This window comes from Salvelinus sp. IW2-2015, linkage group LG20 (genome assembly GCF_002910315.2).
Source record: "Salvelinus sp. IW2-2015 linkage group LG20, ASM291031v2, whole genome shotgun sequence".
Lineage (NCBI taxonomy): Eukaryota > Metazoa > Chordata > Actinopteri > Salmoniformes > Salmonidae > Salvelinus > Salvelinus sp. IW2-2015.
In genome coordinates this window covers 36,066,368-36,087,006 of record NC_036860.1, presented here as the reverse complement: position 1 = coordinate 36,087,006, position 20,639 = coordinate 36,066,368, and the positions used below count along the sequence as shown (strand labels likewise).

At 43.5% G+C, this 20,639-nt stretch overlaps 1 protein-coding gene across 6 annotated transcripts in view; it reads right to left on the bottom strand.

Moving 5' to 3' along the window:
- The window catches only part of ncam1a (neural cell adhesion molecule 1a), a 283,470-nt gene that overhangs the window by 66,410 nt on the left and 196,421 nt on the right, over positions 1-20,639 (bottom strand). For all 6 annotated transcript variants that reach the window (XM_024011716.2, XM_024011717.2, XM_024011721.2 and 3 more), the window contains exons 3-8: positions 19,592-19,801; positions 17,318-17,461; positions 15,699-15,836; positions 14,718-14,835; positions 13,214-13,374; positions 12,918-13,060 (exon numbers count right to left, since the gene is read on the bottom strand). In XM_024011716.2, the coding sequence (XP_023867484.1) occupies positions 12,918-13,060; positions 13,214-13,374; positions 14,718-14,835; positions 15,699-15,836; positions 17,318-17,461; positions 19,592-19,801 (914 nt within the window). The remainder of the gene's footprint in view (positions 1-12,917; positions 13,061-13,213; positions 13,375-14,717; positions 14,836-15,698; positions 15,837-17,317; positions 17,462-19,591; positions 19,802-20,639) is intronic.

The window sequence follows — 20,639 nt, the reverse complement described above, 5'->3', positions numbered from 1 at the left end:
GAAGTATGAACACCATGGGACCACGTAGCCGTCATACCGCTCAGGAAGGAGACGCAGTCTGTCTCCTAGAGATGAACGTACTTTGGTGCGAAAAAATCCCAGAACAACAGCAAAGGACCATGTGAAGATGCTAGAGGAAACGGGTACAAAAGCATCCATTTTCACAGTAAAACGAGTCCTATAATTGACATAACCTGAAAGGCCACTCAGCAAGGAAGAAACCACTGCTCCAAAACCTCCATAAAAAAAGCCAGACTATGGTTTGCAACTGCACATGGGGACAAAGATCGTACTTTTTGGAGAAATGTCCTCTGGTCTGATGAAACAAAAATAGAACGGTTTTGCCATAATGACCATCGTTATGTTTGGAGGAAAAAGGGTGACCCTTGCAAGCTGAAGAACACCCTCCCAACCGTGAAGCACGGGAGTGGCAGCATGTTGTGGTGGTGCTTTGCTGCAGGAGTGACTGGTGCACTTCACAAAATAGATGGCATCATGAAGAGGGAAAGTTATGTGGATATATTGAAGCAACATCAAGACATCAGTGAGAAAGTTAAAGCTTGGTCGCAAATGGGTCTTCCAAATGGACAATGACCCCAAGCACATTTCCAAACCTATAGAGAATTTGTGGGCAGAACTGAAAAAGCGTGTGCGAGCAAGGAGGCCTACAAACCTGAGTCAGTTACACCAGCTCTGTCAGGAGGAATGGGCCAAAATTCACCCAATTTATTATGGGAAGCTTGTGGAAGGACACCCGAAACGTTTGACCCAAGTTAAACAATTTAAAGGCAATGCTACCAAATACTAATTGAGTGCATGTAAACTTCTGACCCACTGGGAATGTGATTAAAGAAATAAAAGCTGAAATAAATAATTTATTTATTATTCTATTATTCTGGCATTTCACATTCTTAAAATAAAGTGGTGATCCTAACTGACCTAAAACAGGGAATTTTTACTAGGATTAAATGTCAGGAATTGTGAAAAATGTAGTTTAAATGTAATTGGCTAAAGTGTATGTAAACTTGACTTCAACTGTATAGAGTTCTCTGTGGAGAAACATGCTTTGAGATTCTATACAAGAAGTAGAGGGCAACTTTTCCAAGGTTTATTCAAGGGACAATTACTGACAGACGGTGGAGTGAATCAGCCAGTCCCCTTATACCTATTACTTTTTTTTACACAATTCAATCAGAATCGACCACTAYCAGATGGCTTTAGAAAAGCCAACACCACCACCTGAATGCAGCAATAAGAGCACAACAATAGGCTTGAAATTAGGTTATTTGCCTTACTCTAAACACAGAACAGRGATAATGCCTTTCATTCTGACATCCTTGCATGATAGGAATATACCTAGAGGCGGGCAGTATTGATTCTGGTGTGTAATGTATCATTCTTTACTTTAGAACCGGAACCCCKAACAGGAGCTAGCCAGCTAACTAGCTACAAGCTAGTTGTCAGCTAGCCACTGCTAGCGGTCATCAGCTAACCTTTAGCCAGGACAACTCCTGCCAGTCTGTACAGCGTGTTTCAATCCAGAGTTTATCAGACTCCTTTTTCTCAATTTCACTGGATTCCTACCGCAACTCTGAACCTCTTCACCTGGATCATCGCAACTAGCTAGCTGCTATCCGATTGTCTTCTCCTGGCTAACGTCTCTGTTCCGAAGAAAGCACCAATTAGCCTGGAGCTAGCCTATGTTAGGCCCATCTCTCGGCTAGCTGAAGAGGTCCATCAGCCACTCCTTGGGCTACAATACCTATTTTGCCAATTGGCCTGGACCCCTTTTATTGCCGATACGGAGCCCCGCAGATCCATCACGACTGGACTGCCAATGTAATCTGCCTGAGTTTTTTTTTCAACAGGCTCCTTCATCGCGACGTCCCCTGAATGCCCATCTGCTAGCCTGCTATCTGCTGCCCACTAGCMGTCTAGAGCATACCGGACTGTTAGCTGAAGTGGTCCATCAGTCAATTMCTTGGGCTACTATACCTATTTTGCCAATTGGCCTGGACCCTTTTACTACACGGACCCCTGCTGATCCATCATGACTTGTCTGCCGATTTAACCGCACGAGGGTGCTACAACAACTATGATCACTCGGCTACGCATGCCTCTCCCTAATGTCAATATGCTTTGTCCATTGCTGTTTTGGTTAGTGATTATTGTCTTATTTCACTGTAGAGCCTTTAGCCCTGCTCAATATGCCTCAGCTAACCTTCCTGTCCCATCTCCCACACATGCGGTGACCTCACCTGGTTTAATTGATGTTTCTAGAGACAATTCTCTCTCATCGTCACTCAATGAATGGGTTTACCTCCACTGTATTCACATCCTACCATACCTTTGCCTGTACATTATGCATTGAATCTATTCTACCGCGCCCAGAAACCTGCTARTTTTACTCTGTTCCGAACATACTAGACGACCAGTTCTTATAGCCCTTAGCCGTACCCTTATRCTACTCCTCCAGTGTTCCTCTGGTGATGTAGAGGTTAATCCAGGCCCTGCAGTGCCTTGRTCCACTCCRATTCCCCAGGCCCTCTCATTTGTTGACTTATGTAACCGTAAAAGCCTTGGTTTCATGCATGTTAACATTAGAAGCCTCCTCCCTAAGTTTGTTTTATTCACTGCTTTAGCACACTCTGCCAACCCGGATGTCCTAGCTGTGTCTGAATCCTGGCTTAGGAAGACCACCAAAAACCCTGAAATGTCCATCCCTAACTATAACAAGGGGGCGGAGTTGCAATCTACTGCAGAGATAGCCTGCAGAGTTCTGTATTACTATCCAGGTCTGTGCCCAAACAATTTGAGCTTCTACTTTTAAAAATCCACCTTTCCAGAAACAAGTCTCTCACCGTTGCCGCTTGCTATAGACCACCTTKTGCCCCCAGCTGTGCCCTGGACACCATATGTGAATTGATTGCCCCCCATTTATCTTCAGAGCTCGTGGTGTTAGGTGACCTAAACTGGGACACGCTTAATACCCCGGCCATCCTATAATCTAAGCTTGATGCCCTCAATCTCACACAAATGAACCTACCAGGTACAACCTCAAATCCGTAAACACAGGCACCCTCATAGATATCATCCTAACCACCCTGCCCTCCAAATACAACTCTGCTGTCTTCAACCAGGATCTCAGTGATCACTGCCTCATTGCTTAGTCCGTAATGGGTCTGCGGTCAAACGACCACCTCTCATCACTGTCAAATGCTCCCTAAAACACTTCAGCGAGCAAGCCTTTCTAATCGACCTGGCCCGGGTATCCTGGAAGGATATTGACCTCATTCCGTCAGTAGAAGATGCCTGGTTATTCTTTAAAAGTGCTTTTCCTCACCTCATTTATTTTTTTAACCAGGAACAGATATAGCCCGTGGTTCACTCCAGACCTGACTGCCTTGACCGGCACAAAACATCTTGTGGCGTACGGCATTAGCATCGAATAGCCCTGCGATATGCAACTTTTCAGGGAAGTTAGAAACCAATATACACAGGCAGTTTGAAAAAGCTAGCCTTTGCTTTCCTAACAGAAATTTGCATCCTGCAGCACAAACTCCCAAAAATTCAGGGACACTAAAGTCCATGGAGAATAAAAGCACTCCTCCCAGCTGCCCACTGCACTGAGGCTTGGAAACGCTGTCACCACCGATAAATTCACAATAATTGAGAATTTCAAAAAGCATTTTTCTATGGCTGGCCATGCTTTCCACCTGGCCAACCCTACCATGGTCAACAGACCTGCACCTCCCACAGCAACTTGCCCAAGCCTCCCCATTTCTCTTTCACCAAATCCAGATAGCTGATGTTCTGAAAGAGCTGCAAAAACTGGACCCACAAAAACAGCAGGGCTTGACAATCTGGACCCTCTATTTCTAAAATTATCAGCCGAAATTGTTGCAACCCCTATTACTAGCCTGTTCAACTTCTCTTTCGTATCGTGAGAGATCCCAAAGACTGGAACGCTGCCGTGATCATCTTCAAAGGGGGACAATTTAGACCCAAACTGCTACAGACCTAATCTATCCTACCCTGCCTTTCTAAGGTCTTCGAAAGCCAAGTTAACAAACAGATCACCGACCATTTCGAATCTCACCGTACCTTCTCCGCTATGAAATCTGGTTTCCGAGCTGGTCATGGGTGCCTCAGCCACGCTCAAGGTCCTAAACGATATCATAACCACCATCGATAACAGAAAATACTGTGCAGCTGTTTCATCGACCTGGCAAGGCTTTCGACTCGGTCAATCACCACATTCTTATCGGCAGACTCACCAGCCTTGGTTTCTCAAATGACTGCCTCACCTGGTTACCAAACTACTTCTCAAACTAAGTTCAGTGTGTCAAATCGGAGGGCCTGTTGTCGGACCTCTGGCAGTGTCTATGTGGGTGCACAGGATTCAATTCTCGGGCTGACTCTTTTCTCTGTATACATCAATGATGTCGCTCTTGCTGCTGCTGATTCTCTGATCCACTCTACGCAGACGACACCATTCTGTATACTTCTGGCCCTTCTTTGGACACTTAACCAACTTCCAGACGAGCTTCAATGCCATACAACTCTCCTTCCGTGGCCTCCAACTGCTCTTAAATGCAAGTAAAACAAAATGCATGCTCTTCAACCGATCGCTGCCCGCACCTGCACGCCCGTCAGCATCACTACTCTGGATGGTTTGACTAGAATATGTGGACAACTACAAATACCTAGGTGTCTGGCTAGACTGTAAACTTTCCTTCCAGACTCACATTAAGCATCTCCAATCAAAATTAAATCTAGAATCGGCATCCTATTTCGCAAAAAGCATCCTTCATCATGCTGCAAACATACCCTCGTAAAACTGACTTCCGGCCGATCCTTGACTTCGGCGATGTCATTTACAAAATAGCTCCAACACTCTACTAAAAAATTGGATGCAGTCTATCACAGTGCCATCCGTTTTGTCACCAAAGCTCCATATACTACCACCACTGCGACCTGTATGCTCTCGTTGGCTGGCCTCGCTTCATTTTCGTTGCCAAACCCACTGGCTCCAAGTCATCTATAAGTCTTTGCTAGGGAAGCCCCACCTTATCTCAGCTCACTGGTCACCATAGCAGCACCCACACGTAGCATGCGCTCCAGTAGGTATATTTCACTGGTACCCCCAAAGCCAATTCCTACTTTGGCCGCCTTTCCTTCCAGTTCTCTGCTGCCAATGACTGGAACGAATTGCAAAAATCGCTGAAGCTGGAGACTCATATCTCCTCACTACCTTTAAGCACCAGCTGTCAGAGCAGCTCACAGATCACTGCACATAGCCATCTGTAAATAGCCTCATCCCCATACTGTTATTTTTTTTTCTTCTCCTTTGCACCCCAGTATCTCTACTTGCACATTCATCTTCAGCACATCTTCACTCCAGTGTTTAATTGCTAAATTGCAATTATTTCGCCACTATGGCCTATTTATTGCCTTATCCTATTATCTTACTCATTTGCACACACTGTATATAGACTTTTTTCCTATTGTATTATTGACTGTATGTTTGTTTATTCCATGTGTAACTCTGTGTTGTTTGTGTCGCACTGCTTTGCTTTATCTTGGCCAGGTCGCAGTTGTAAATGAGAACTTGTTCTCAACTAGCCTACCTGGTTAAATAAAAAATAAAAAATAAATATCATTCTGCTGAGCGCTTTAAGCTTTGTTCGGCAGTTGGAGTCCAACTGTAAAAGTATTATTCAAGGACATAAAAGGAGAACAGGAGCGTAACGCTGGGGGTGACAGAGATTCATAAATATATGTAGACACACAATCTGGAACCAAATCTGCTCTTTGAAGAAAATGCTAATGCTGTTAATAAAAAGCACTGTCTTATTCACAAAGRATTTAACAATACCTTGCTTGTCAGGTGTCCATTTAAACGTCCAAGAGTTTAAGGTAATGACGTACAAACCAAACTATGACATGCAAAATAAGGTTTGCATGGGACATACTGACCTAGGGATTGAGTGYAAAATAGTCCAATTGCATATAAAACCTATTTCCTCCCTCTAAAAAATGCCTTCTGCCCCAATRCTTCCATGGACCTCAAAGCCCCTTTAAAAAGTGCTAATGATTACTAAGAGTGCTGTTAGCAACACAGAGGAACTGCAGGGGTGCAAAGTAATTGRTGAGGGATTTGGTAAGACTTTGTCCTAGTAAAAGAGAGATCTAGAGAGAAAAAAAGAGCAAAGCAGAGGAAGAGTGTGAAAGTGAGATTAAAAATTAGCTGAAGAGTGGGTAAAGACTTTCTCACCAATGTTGCTGCTACTCTACATCAGAACAGTGATTACTCACCTTGAATTGGACTAAGAATTTTTCTTTAAATGAGTCGGAGGAAAGGGATTTARTCCAGACACCCGAATAGGCCCTCATCCCCGTCATTCGCAGGAGAAAGACAAAGGTTTTGTGGAAGGATCTCGGGGTGCCTTGTGAGGTTTAGACAACGAGTGGCTATCCTGCCTTTGCCATCGGTACTATTGGTCAACGTGCAATCGCTGGATAATAAAATGGACGAACTTAAAGCACGTATATCCTACCAACGGGACATTAAAAACGAATAACTTGTGTTACAGAGTCGTGGCTGAACAACGACATGAATAACACACAGCTGGCAGGTTATACACTGTACCGGCAGGATAGAACAGCAGCCTCTGGAAAGACAAGGGGTGGAGGTATATGTATATTTGTAAACAGCAGCTGGTGCACGATATCATCAACAAGTTTGCAGACACAACAATAGTGTGCTTGATTACCAACACTAGGAGTGTGGTGTCACTCGGAGTGTGGGCACTCGGAGTGTGGTGTCAGGAAAACCTCTTACTCAACGGCAACAAAACAAAGGAGATGATCGGGGACTTCAGGAAACAGCAGAGGGAGCACCCCCCTATCCACATCGATGGGACAGTAGTGGAGAAGYTGGAAAGTAAAGTTCCTCGGCGTACACATCACGGACAAACTGAAAATGGTCCACCCACAAAAGACAGTGTGGTGAAGGACAACAGCGCTCTTTCACTCAGGAGGCAGAAGAAATGTGGCTTGTCACCTAAGACCCTAAAACTTTTACAGATGCACAATTGAGAGCATCCTGTCGGGCTGTATCACTGCCTGGTACGGCAACTGCACCGCCCACAACCACAAGGCTCTCCAGAGGGTGGTGCAGTCTGCACAACGCATCACCGGGGGYAAACAACCTGCCCTCCAGGACACTGACAGCACCCAATGTCACAGGAAGGCCAAAAAGATCATCAAGGACAACAACCACCCGAGCCACTGCCTGTTCACCCCGCTACCATCCAGAAGGCGAGGTCAGGACAGGAGCATCAAAGCTGGGACCAAGAGACTGAAAAACAGCTTCCATAAACAGCCATCACTAAAACAGAGGCTGCTGCCTACATAGTCTCAAATTATTGGCCACTTTAATAAATGATTKACTAATCACTTTAAATAACGCCACTTTAATAATGTTTACATATCTTACATTACTCATCTCATATGTATATACTGTATTTTATACCATTTACTGTATCTTGCCTATGCCGCTCAGCCATTGCTCATCCATATAGTTATATGTACATATTCTTATTCCATTCCTTTACATTTGTGTGTATGAGGTAGTTGTGGAATTGTTCAATTACTTGCTGATATTACTGCACTGTCGGAAATGGATGAACAAGCATTTCGCTACACTCGCATTAACATCAGCTAACTACAGTTGAAGTCAGAAGTTTACATACACATTAGYCTGGAGTCATTAAAACTCGTTTTTCAACCACTCCACAAATTTCTTGTTAACAAACTATAGTTTTGGCAAGTCGGTTAGGACATCTACTTTGTGCATGACAAGTACTTTTTCCAACAATTATGTGATAGCTTAAGAAGCTTCTGATCGGCTAATTGACATAATTTGAGTCAATTGGCGCTGTACCTGAGGCCTACCTTCAAACTCAGTGCCTCTTTGCTTGACATCATGGGAAAAGCAAAAGAAATCAGCCTCAGAAAAAAAATGTTGACCTCCACAAGTCTGGTTCATCCTTGGGAGCATTTTCCAAATGCCTGAAGGTACCACGTTGATCTGTATAAACACCATGGGACCACGCAGCCGTCATACCGCTCAGGAAGGAGACGCGTTCTGTCTCTTAGAGATTAACGTACTTTGGTGTGAAAAGTGCAACTCAATCCCAGAACAACAACAAAGGACCTTGTGAAGATGCTGGAGGAAACAGGTACAAAAGTATCTATATCCACAGTAAAACGAGTCCTATATCTGTCACGGCCGTCGAAAGAACTGGACCAAAGCGCAGCGTGGTGAGCATACATATTCCTTTTTAATAGAATGACGCCGACAAAACAATAAACAATACAAAAACGACCGTGAAGCTTAAGGGCTATAGTGCCACAAACAAAGACAACTTCCCACACAGAAAGGAMMGAAAAGGGCTACCTAAGTATGGTTCCCAATCAGAGACAACGATAGACAGCTGTKCCTGATTGAGAACCATACCAGGCCAAAACAAAGAAATACAAAACCATAGAAAATAGAACYWAGAATGCCCACCCAAATCACACCCTGACCAAACCCAAAATAGAGACATGAAAAGCTCTCCAAGGTCAGGGCGTGACAATATTGACATAACCTGAAAGCCCGTTCAGCAAGGAAGACGCCACTGCTCCAAAACCGCCAGTATAAAAGGAAGACGTGATGATAGTCGTCATCTGTATCTTATGGGAGAAAGCCCTTCTGCGTCTGAAAGGAAAATGAAATAGAGTATATACTCGTGTGTGGTTTCAATCATGACTGTGATAAGACTGATGGTGTATGTTGTAGACAAAAGGGGGAGGCTTGGCAGCGAAGAAAGACACCTCCTGCAACGTGAAGCACAGTTGGGGGCAGTAGGAGTGGCGAGCACGGAGGATTGTGGGGTTGCTTTCTGCAGAAGCGGACTGGTAGATGCTATCTGCACAAAGAGATGGCTATCGATGAGACAGCGGAAGGAAGTGGATGATTGTGGATCTAATAGGTGTAGAGAGGGACATGACCCCAAGTCGATAACTTCCGAAAGTGGTGTTGGCAAAATGAGGAGGAAGTTGTCTTAACGAATCAGTACGAAGTCAATGTGGTATTGAGTAGGAGGGATCTGGGCAATTCATCAAGCCGGGCGACACTGCAATCGTTGAGCAGAAGCGAGGTGATTGAGGTAGTAGCTGAAAGATGGAGTGGTAGGGCCGTGTGACGCTAAGCGGACGCCTATAAAAGACCTGGACTGCCGAGAGTGGTAAGCCTATCTCGGATCAGCGCATGGAATGCGTGGCAACAATCGCCCAACTTATTGTGGGAAGCTTGTGGAAGGCTACCGAATGTTTGACCCAAGTTAAACAATTTAAAGGCAATGCTACAAATACTATAATGAGAGTGTATGAAACTTCTGACCACTGGGAATGTGATGAAAGAAATAAAAGCGAAAATAAATCATTCTCTCTACTATTATTCTGACATTTCACATTCTAAAATAAAGCGGTGATCCTAACTGACCTAAGACAGGCATTTTTAATAGATTAAATGTCAGGAATTGTGAAAAACTGAGTTTAAATGTATTTTGGGCTAAGTGTATGTAAACTTCTGACTTCAACTGTATGTGTATGTGACCAAAAACATTTTATATCTAAGGAAGTCTCAAAAATAACTCTAGACCTCTAGACACCTTTACTTCATACAGAGACACGTACAAAAGCTCTCCCTCGCCTCCATTTGGCAAATTTGAACATAATTCTATCCTCCTGTTTCCTGCTTATAAGCAAAAACTAAAGCAGGAAGCACCAGTGACTCGTCAATAAAAAAATTCTCAGATAAGCAAATGCTAAGCTACAGGACTGTTTTGCTAGCACAGACTGGAAAATGTTCTAGGTTTTTCCGATGACATTGAGGAGTACACCACAGTCACTGGCTTCATCAATAAGTGCATCGATGACGTCGTCCCCACAGTGACTGCACGTACATTAACCCCAAACCAGAAGCCATGGATTACAGGCAACATCCGCCACTGAGATAAAAGGGTAGAGCTGCTTCTTTCAAGGAGTGGGACACTAACCCGGAAGCTTATAAGAAATGCCCTCTTGACGAACCATCACAGGCAAAGCATTCAATACAGGACACAGATTGAATCGTACTGACAACCGGGCTCCGACGCGCATCAGATGTGGCCAGGGCTTGCAACTATTACAGACGACTAAGGGAAGCACAGCGAGAGCTGCCCAGTGACTCGAGCCTACCAGACGAGCTAATATTACGTCTATGCTCGCTTCAAGCAAGTAACACTGAAACATGGATGAGAAGCATCAGCTGTTCCGGACGATTGTGTGATCACACTCTCCGCAGCCCGATGTGAGTAAGACCTTTAAACAGGTCAACATTCTCCAAGGCCGCAGGGCCAGATGATTACTAGGACGTGTACTCCGAGCATGCGCTACCAGCTGGCAAGTGTCTTCACTGACATTTTCAAACTCTCCCTGGTCTGAGTCTGTAATACAACATGTTTCAAGCAGACCACCATAAGTCACTGTGCCCAAGACCACTAAGGTAACCTGGCCTAAATGGACTACAGACCCGTACACTCAGTCAGTAGCCATGCCAATGCTTTTTGAAAAAAGCTGGTCCATGGCTCACATGGAACACCATTATCCCAGAAACCCATTAAAGACCCACTCCAATTTGCATACAGTGCCTCAAACAGATCATGCAATTCTATTGGCACTTCACACCTGACCAAAAGGAACACTCTATGTGAGAATGCTATTCACTTGACTACAGCTTAGCATTGCAACATCATAGCGCCCTCAAAAGCTCATCACCTAAGCTAAGGATCCTGGTGGATATAATGCCTCCCCTCCTCGCAACTGCGATCCTGGAACTTCCTGGACAAGTGTCGCCCAGCCATGGTGGTAAGGGTAGGCTTACAACACATCCGCCACACTGATTCCTCAGGGATTGCGATCAGTCCCCCTACCTGTAACTTCCTGTTCACTTCATGACTGCCACGGCCAGGCACGACTCCAACACATCATTAAGTGCCGATGACACAAACATGGTAGGCCTGATCACTGACAATACGAGACAAGCGATAGGGAGGAGGTCAGAGACGCTGACCGTGTGTCTGAGGACAACAACCTCTCCCCTCAACATTGATCAAGACAAAGGAGATGATTGTGGACTACAGGAAAAGGAGGGGCCGAGCATGCCGCCATTCTCACGTACGGGGCTGTAGTGGACAGGTTGAGAGCTTCAAGTTCTTTGGTGTCCACATCACCAACAACTAACAAGGTCTAAGCACCAACACAGTCTAGAAGGAGGGCACGACAAAACTTATTCCCCCTCAGGACGGCTGAAAAGATTTTGCATGGTCCTCAATCATCAAAAGGTTAAACAGCTGCACCATCAAGAGCAATCCTGATGGGTTGGCAACACTGCCTGGTAATGGCAACTGTTCAGCCTCCAACCACAAGTCACTACAGAGGGTAATGAGTACGGACCAGCCATCCATGACCTCTTACCAGTGGTGTCAGAGAAGGCCTAGAAATTTTCAAAGACTCCAGGCACCCTAGTCATAGACTTCTCTGCTACCGCACGGCAAGCGGTACCAGAACGCCAAGTCTAGGTCCATGAGGCTTCTAAACACCTACCCCCAAGCCATAAGACTCCTAATAAAATGGCTACCCAGACTATTTGCATTCCCCCCCCTTTTACACTGCTGCTACTCTGTTATTATCTATGCATAGTCACTTTAATAACTCTACCTACATGTACATACTACCTCAATTGCCTTGACTGGCCGGTGCGTACCCCCTGTATATAGCATCGCTATTGTTATTTTACTGCTTCTCTTTAATTACTTTTTTTGTGGTATTTTTTTTTTAAAACTTCATTGTTGTGGTTAAGGACTTGTAAGCATTTCACTGTAAGGTCTACACTTGTTGTATTTGGCGCAAGTGACATAACATTTGGTTTGATGACTGAATATTGATGAGAGCTGTTAGCAGTTGTCGATGGATATTGCTTGACTGTTTGGATGAGAAAACATGAAATGATGGAAAGCTGCGGAATTACTAATTACCTTAAATATGCTGAGATGCAGCTGCACCTGGGGTTCAGCGATTGCTGCTGCATTTCTTTCATTGTTTGAGTATACAATGACTTGGAATGGCTGGTAGTAAAGGGATATGACAGCATTCCGGTGCAACGTCAGATAGGACCATTCCCTGAAACACGTGCCTCGAAATGAACACTGGTTCAGACGTGGTGGTTTAAGGGCTTTCAAAGACAATCAAAAGCTTGGTTTTCAATCCCAAAATGTGAACTGCACCACAAGAGGTGGGGGGGATTTGAGTGCAATCTATGCATTCACAGTGACTATGCAAACAGCAAAATCAAACTACCGAACCCTGATAAGATCAGAAGTTAAGCMGGTCAAAAAGTTACAGGAATTCGAGCGGATGACCGGATTTGCATCTGTTCGATTATATCAGATTTTTTTTAAATCAAATCTGGGTGGATATACTGTACAGTATATAGTCACAACAACCCAACATATATAGAGTTTCATTACCTGACCATTTGAATATCATACCTGGTAATTCTTGTTTAGAGAAACCAATGGATGAAACCATCAGGACAGATTAGTACATATCCACTGGCTTTTAATGTTGGACTTGCTCAATTGAATTTTGAACAGGTTTTGTATAATGCCATGAATGAAATAGAGCTGTGCTTGCTTTTTAGGTTTCCTATCAATATTCAGAACAGTGATGGATCGGTCAGTAGTTGGCACTCTGAGTGACATACCCTGTCCACCACAGCTCAGGCCCCTGGTTGCAAGCCTCCCCTGGTCCCCAGACACCAGTACCTGCTCTCCCTCTGTGAAGATCCTGCGACCAAAGCTCCAGGTGATGGTGGGGGTGGGGTCTCCTGAGGCCTCGCAGGTCAGGGTGATCTGCTCCTCCAGCTCTGATGCAGTCTGGTTGACCAGGTAGGTGATCTTAGGTTGCACTAGAGAAGGTAAAAAATACAATAAATTGATGGATGACAATGGAATACATTGCTTGTATGCACATTGCTATAGTAAAACCAATAAAACCAATTCTAAAGCCCAAAAACACAACATTCTTTTACCACAGTTAATAGTAATTATTTTGCTCTTACCGAACACATTCAAGCTGACTTCCTCCTCTTTCTCCCCGGCCTTGTTCCGGGCGATGCATGTGTAATCTCCTTCATCCACTTTCTTGACATCCTTTATTATCAGCTCCGAGCCGTCGTTGTTCAGGCCGTACTTATCGTRCGATTCAAGGACAATGTTGTTACTGAGGGGGGAAAGGCAGAAATGCAGAGTTCACGTCACTGATGTCTGTCTCCACAGCATGAAGGTAAAAATAGTCGTCTTCACTCTGAGAGTATGATCTTTTTGGGGGCCGTATCTCAGTAGATCAGCTGGTAAACAAAAGGCCTGGCTCAGAACCATAATGTCACGTTGGCATGAAGAGATTCGGGAGACAGGTGCAGGGAACGCGTAATAGTTTTTTTTATTATACCCCAAATTACAGCATGCCGTGTAAAGGCACGGGGACGAAGACCAAATAAACAAGTAACAAAAACACAGGGTTGAAACTCAAACAAACAGAGTGAGGACCTTCAATAAATAACACACGGGACGAGACCCGTAATCATCTGCACAATCCACAAGGGCACGAAAGCCAAAACACACAGCACAGGTACTCACACGCACCAACGGACAATGTAACAATAAATTGACAGCACCATGGTGAACAAAGGGCACATCTATACAAATACAATCACTGGGAATAGCGGCAAGGTGTGCGCAAGGAAASTTCCAGAGGGATCCGTGACACATAAAACCAATGTCTTTAGAGCTACTGACCAGACATCCAGGACAGAAATCAAAAAGCTTTTGTCTTTGTTTCTCTGGCTCTGCTTTGTTACCATAGCTGCATCATGGCTGTTTTACAAAGGGACTACATCCATAGGATGGTGATACACTGTATGATGTCAAGTTGAGGAATTTCTTCGGCACTCTTGACCGAGCACTCTCTTTGAACCATGACATGCCTGAGCCTCCCTTGAACTCTAAATCAGATGTGCACACACTGAGTTTGGACTGCGGTCCCACATCTGTATGCTTCTAAGAGCTTCAATCCTGAAGTAGCCTCTAAGGGATACCAAATGACAGGCCTGTTCAACGGCCAGGAAATAAATAAAAAATGTTAGGAGTTTCTGCCCCCCTACTCCCTCCCTTCACTCTACCTCGCTTGTCTCCTTCCTCCTCTGGRGAGGCCTAGCCCTAATCGGATGCATCTCCTCATCCTCCTATCCTTCTCATTCGTTTACACTCCAAGAGGAGCTAGAGAAGCAGTGTTGGAATTATTCTCATACTATACTAGAGGGCCCATTGTGTCAACAGTTATGCTGAGGATATATCAAACAAATGAGCTTTGGCCATCTTCAAGGTACTACATAAATATAATTCAATACTGTTGACCATCCTCTTATCATGAGAATGCTAACCAAAAAGATTAGAAAAAAGTTAAAATAAACAACCCTTATTCACTTCACAGTCACCTCCTCAACCAGTCACAACAAGCCAGTTTGTTTATGCTCATTAAAAGACAAGGTGGTCGGTGTGACGTACCGGGCCCAGGTGACTGTGGGTTCAGGGAAGCCGTCAGCGTCACAGGCRAGCATCACAGACTGGTTGARGTCCGCCGTGGCATTCACCTCCGACTGCCTTGTGCGGATGCTAGGGAGCACTGAAACACAGACAGACATGGATACAAGCATTATTCAAAGATACAGCGGTCATACGTGAGTAGGAAATAAATTATACTAAGATGATACTAAGATAAGACATTTTAAGGGTGTTATATGCTTCTAAAAAATCTTAAAATGTATAATCAGATCATGATTCACTATACTGGTTGACTAAGTATGATAGGAGAAAATAAATGTTACTGTAGGCTTGATACAGGCTTATTTTCTCTGTCATAATTCTGTAATGCCAGCAGCATACCACCCTGCATACCACTGCTGGCTTGCTTTTGAAGCTAAGCAGGGTTGGTCCTGGTCAGTCCCTGGATGGGAGACCAGATGCTGCTGGAAGTGATGTTGGAGGGCCAGTAGGAGGCACTCTTTCCTCTGGTCTAAAAAATATCCCATTGCCCCAGGGCAGTGATTGGGGACACTGCCCTGTGTAGAGTGCTGTCTTTTGGATGGGATGTTAAACGGGTGTCCTGACTCTCTGAGGTCATTAAAGATCCCATGGCACTTATCMTAAGAGTAGGGGTGTTAACCCCGGTGTCCTGGCTAAATTCCCAAGCTGTCCCTCATACCATCACGGTCACCTAATCATCCCCAGCTTACAATTGGCTCATTCATCCCCCTCCTCTCCCCTGTAACTATTCCCCAGGTCGTTGCTGCAAATGAGAATGTGTTCTCAGTCAACTTACCTGGTAAAATAACGGATAAATAAAAAATAAATAAAAATGGTGTTCATAAGTGCACAGTATTGCATATATAACTACACTATATTCTAATTGTGCTCGGATGCAAATCCKAGGGCGAGAGCATAGGCGGTGAAAGAGGGGTAGGGTGAGAGGGAGGATGTGATACTCACCGTTGACGATGACCTTGATGATCTTTAGGTCAATCTCTCCCCTGGTCATTACACGGGCCTCACAGGTGTACCCCCCTTCATCTGTTTTCTTGATGCCTCGGATCTGGAGGTGGTTGTTGGTCAGGATCTTAAATCGAACTATGACCGCAAGAGAAGGCAAACCGCAAGAGAAGGAAACAGAGAAGGGTCATTTATCCTTAACAGTGGGTGGTGTGGGTTTAAGACAAGGCAACATGGTAAAAGCACACATAATGTGCGACTTCAGGAGGCATGGTCTCCGTTACAGAGGAATGCTGTATTCCCCCCCCCCCCAGCAGCAATATAGCTAACAATGTAAAAATATTGCATGAGTTATTTCTGTTGGCTGGAACTAGGAAACATAAGGAGGGGTGGAGAGAACATACCTTTATTTTTTTTTTTTATAAATAGGACCATATGATAGGGTACATAACTCACCATCAGAAATAGATTGATCTGTAATATTAGTGGCATAAATTAATCAAAAGAAAGCTCTACCATCCATCAATTGGAATAATGTTTATTTACCTATGTTCAATGTTTATTTAGACAAATTAAATGCCATACTATTCACTGTGATATTTCTTTACATTGCTCCACAGAGCATTGCCATGACATGGTGCCTCTAACAGCGTTGTATACGAGAATACGTGTCTTATTCTATATCTTTTATATCCATACTGTAGTAAATGTGGTGAAACATGGACCATGTAAACATACAGACGCTGAAAGCAACTACTACTACTTCTTGAATTGCGTTGTCAAAGCTCTACTATGTAAATATTCTATGAATCCTCTTTACTCTGTAAGTTCAAACATCTGGCAGCCAGCGTACAAATATTGTATGGCAACTGTGTTAATTCAACCCTCTTTTGAAGCGGTGCCAGATGTAGATCTGGTTTAGTGAATCTGTATTTGGGCAAAAGCTTTGAATTCATTAACCAGACTTTTTAAATAGCTCTCTCTGAGCTGTGAAACACATATTAGCATGAAAAAGACGTGTACTTTGAGCTATAAGCACATGCAGCTTTGATATGGAAAAAGTTAACTGGAGCAATGTGGAAAATGGTATTTACATAAGCAGTATGGGTTTCAGTCTGGGCTACAATTAGTGGTTTTCTAGTGAAAAACACATCCCTGTCCAGGGTCCAAGAAAACGCCACACACCAGAGCGCTGTGGTCACCCTGAGCCTTCCAGTGGTCGCCAGAGGGAGGGGTCCTCTAAGGTTAGAATAGTGCAGTACGGAGAAAAACAAAATCCTTCAGAATGCCTCTCTGACAGCATCCCACTCGACTTGACTAAATAATCTAAATATGAAGCCTTCAAATATCCTTTCACAACTGACAACCACCATTTCTCTTGATCAAGAAATATCCTGTTTCCTGTCCTCACTTCATCTATTATGTCGAAACACTCAAATTACCAAAAGGCAGGGAGGGCTGTGCTCTTAGGGAGAGAGCGAATGAGTGGGGGGTGAATAAAAAAGAGCTGGCAGATATAATGAAAGCAAACAAAAAAACAGGGGAAGTGGGGGGGTCTCCACGACTCTGGGTAGTAGGCAACCCACACATTGGCACATCGATTTGTGTACAAGCCTTACCGTCTTTTGTAACTTGGATCTTTGAGCCTTTGTGCTTCCAGATGATGTCAGCGGGAGGCGAGCTGACGACGTCACAGATGATGTCAGCGTCATCCCCTTCATTGAACTCCTGTGGGGAAGGGGCGTTCTTGAAGGTTATCTTTTCTGTAGGGGAGAAGAATAGAAGTCCACCGTCAACTGGATTTCCTGAACCAGTCAACAAACTTAATTAACCAACATGTTCTATGGCAAGCACTTTCTTTGTTACCCAGTCTATGCATTTGAAAGAGTGCTAACTGTAGTGGCATTCCATCTGTTCAAAAATAATATACTTCATACTATACAGTTAGTATAGTTGTATATGCTGGTTCTCTAAATGAAGATACATTGTTGGATACCATTACAATGATACTAGGGCAAAGATACAATCAACAATACCGTATATTATTTTTTCCAAGACCTGCTCACCACTCCAAGTCAGTATCAGGTAATCCCAACAATAAATTATCAGCATACTGCAGACCTGCAACAGGTAACCCTCATTGACTCTTGTTTTAACTCACGTCCTCACTCGACGCATAGGCCCAATGGTTCAGTTCTAGACAATCTTGTACCTATACCAATTCAAACCAATCCTATGGCATTTRCAAATAAGGGGTTACCTACTGATCATAGCATGCTTGTATTAGAGACTTCATCTGACRTTAAGTCCCGCAGCTGCGGTCTTGGATTTGTTCATGTAAATGCAAGAAGTTTGATTTCAAAGGTGGAATCAATCCAATGTGGACATTCTGGTAATTTCTGAAACTTGCTGATGTGTCTGTCTGGTTATAATGTTTCCAGATTAGACAGAATTGGCAGAGGTGGGGGTGTTGTCATATTTACAAAGGACAATTTTTATGTTTCTGTATCTCTTGCTACCTCTGTCCCTAAGCGRTTTGATTGGCTCGCTCTTAATATGAGCCTTGGTCATAATAACCAGTAGACACTAGTAGGAYTGCATCACCCTCCCTCTGCTCCCTCATGTGCTCTTAACCAATTCATCTGAAATTMAATATGGTAATCTGAACTATTCATTATGGGCAATTTTAATATTGATTAGAAGACATCAGGGTCAGATKCGCTGAAATATATTTACTCTGCGCTAAGCCGGTCTCAGCTGATAACTGAGCCTACACGGCCGAATCCTAAAGAAATTGGACAGTGCGGTTAGATTAACAAAAATGTAAGCTTTCTGCCCATGTAAGACATGTCTATGRCCTGGAAAGTTTGCTGTTACTTATGTGTTAATCACATTAGCGCACGTTAGCTCAATCGTCCCAGTATAGGGACACCGATCCCTTACAGGTTTTAAGATACTAAGATTTAAAGTGGGCTTTTTCTTTTACAGAAACAGATCTAGTCTCTCTCGTCAGTAGGACGCAGATGGTGCAGTCAACCTTTGTCTGTTCTTGATTATGGTGATACTATTTATCAAAGTACAGTTGCCTCTACTCTTAAATTCCTGGATGATGTTTTTCATAGCGGCCTTCGTTTTTAATCACAGGAAACAGTTGTATTACTCATCACTGTATTCTTTCCCAAAATGTTGTGCTGAACCTCTTTGAAGTCACATAGATGACATCATTATGCTCTGTTTGTTTACAATGCCCTGCTCCACAAGCTTCTGACTTACCTAACTTCACTGTTAAGATTTAAAATGACAAGTTCTCAAACTCGTTCACAAGGTTGGTTAACTCTGGACACCCCTTTGGCGTTCACAGAATTAAGTAAGTTATCCTTTAGATTTCTTGATCCACATGTTTTGAATGATCTTCAAAATACATTTCGAATAGATGCTTTAGTGTCCCTAGGGCAGTTCAGGCAGAGGACAGAGGATTTTTTATAATGAAGAATGTGTTTGTTTTAGTTGAATGTGTTTTCTGTTTGTTGTGTATATTTATCTTTGTCTGTGCAATATGTGTTMTGCTTTATTATAATTTGTTTCATATTGTATTTGATTTTTTATGCATTTTATGCAATTGCKTATGCAGGGCTCCCTCACAAAAGAGAGACACTGGTCTCAATGGTGACTCCCTGATTAAATAAAGGTAAATAAATAATGTGGGAGGCCAATTGAAGTAAACAAATATGAACAGAATCTGCAGACAAGTTTAAATTACATTCTTCAAAATTACATTGTGCACTCCACAAACATGTACAGATAATACAGTGAGAGGATTTAATTTAGTGGTAATCCGCTAAAGTACYATGAAGAATAGGACCTTGTTTCAAGCAGTTTGAGAGGGAACTTACGGAAGATTTTAACGTTGACGGTGCCCTGAGACTCCTTGTCTCCATTTTTGGCAACACACTTGTAGATGCCGGCATTGTCCACGTTGGCGTTATAGATCGTGAGAGTGGACGAGGACTCGTCGTTGCGGTTCACGAGGATGTCCTGTCTGTTCGGTAGGAGCTTCTCACCGTTCGGGGCATACCAATCAATGTCCTTTACATCTCCGACAACTGAGGGACAAATAGAGGCAGGGTGGACGTGTGAGTAGAGTGCGAATGCACTGTATGTGTCTACAGCAGTTAATATGATTGACAACAGAGAAAAATGTGCTGCTTTGCGAGATGATGTCTGAGGTATGCATTATAGCTTTTTTTTTAAGGTTAACAGGTTTCTCTACTTAGCAACATAACATCCATCCTAATGCTGTTTAAGTRACCTCTGCAAGACGAAAATCTGTCATGAACATAAGATAAAACCTAAAAAGTATATAACGTAGGCATAATGTCACAACATCTCACTCTGAACAAAGACGTGAACATCCTGATAAACTAGACKGAGTAAACATTGTTTTGGTACAAATGGATTAATACTAGGGCAGCATTCCCTAGGGCTACCGGCTTCAAGGACATGCATTWTTTATTACATATTTGCTCAGATGATGTACTACCTAAAAAAAATAAAAAAATACAAATGAAACTTGAGAAGTTCTATCGCATTCTCCACCATTGATGTTTTGAAAGGGCAAAGCAAAGTCACGTTTCCTGGATTCTTTCACTCCCTCTTCATTCATAATGGAATAAAGAAGTGTTGAGAAAAACAGTATTTTGCAGACTTTTTACTGCAAAAGAATTACACAGTTGGCTACAGTTCTTTTCATTCAAAGGAAACATCATTAAAGTGAGATGGTTTCATCTTTCTTCCATGACATATTGAGCCTCTCTTCTGTCTTTGCAATTCCACAACAGGACGCTGACCTGCAGCAGACTGCCAGTAGTGTGGGGGGTGGGGGTGTAACAACCACAGTTGCAGGTTGGCATCCCGGGAAGCCCATGCTACTGAATCCATGAG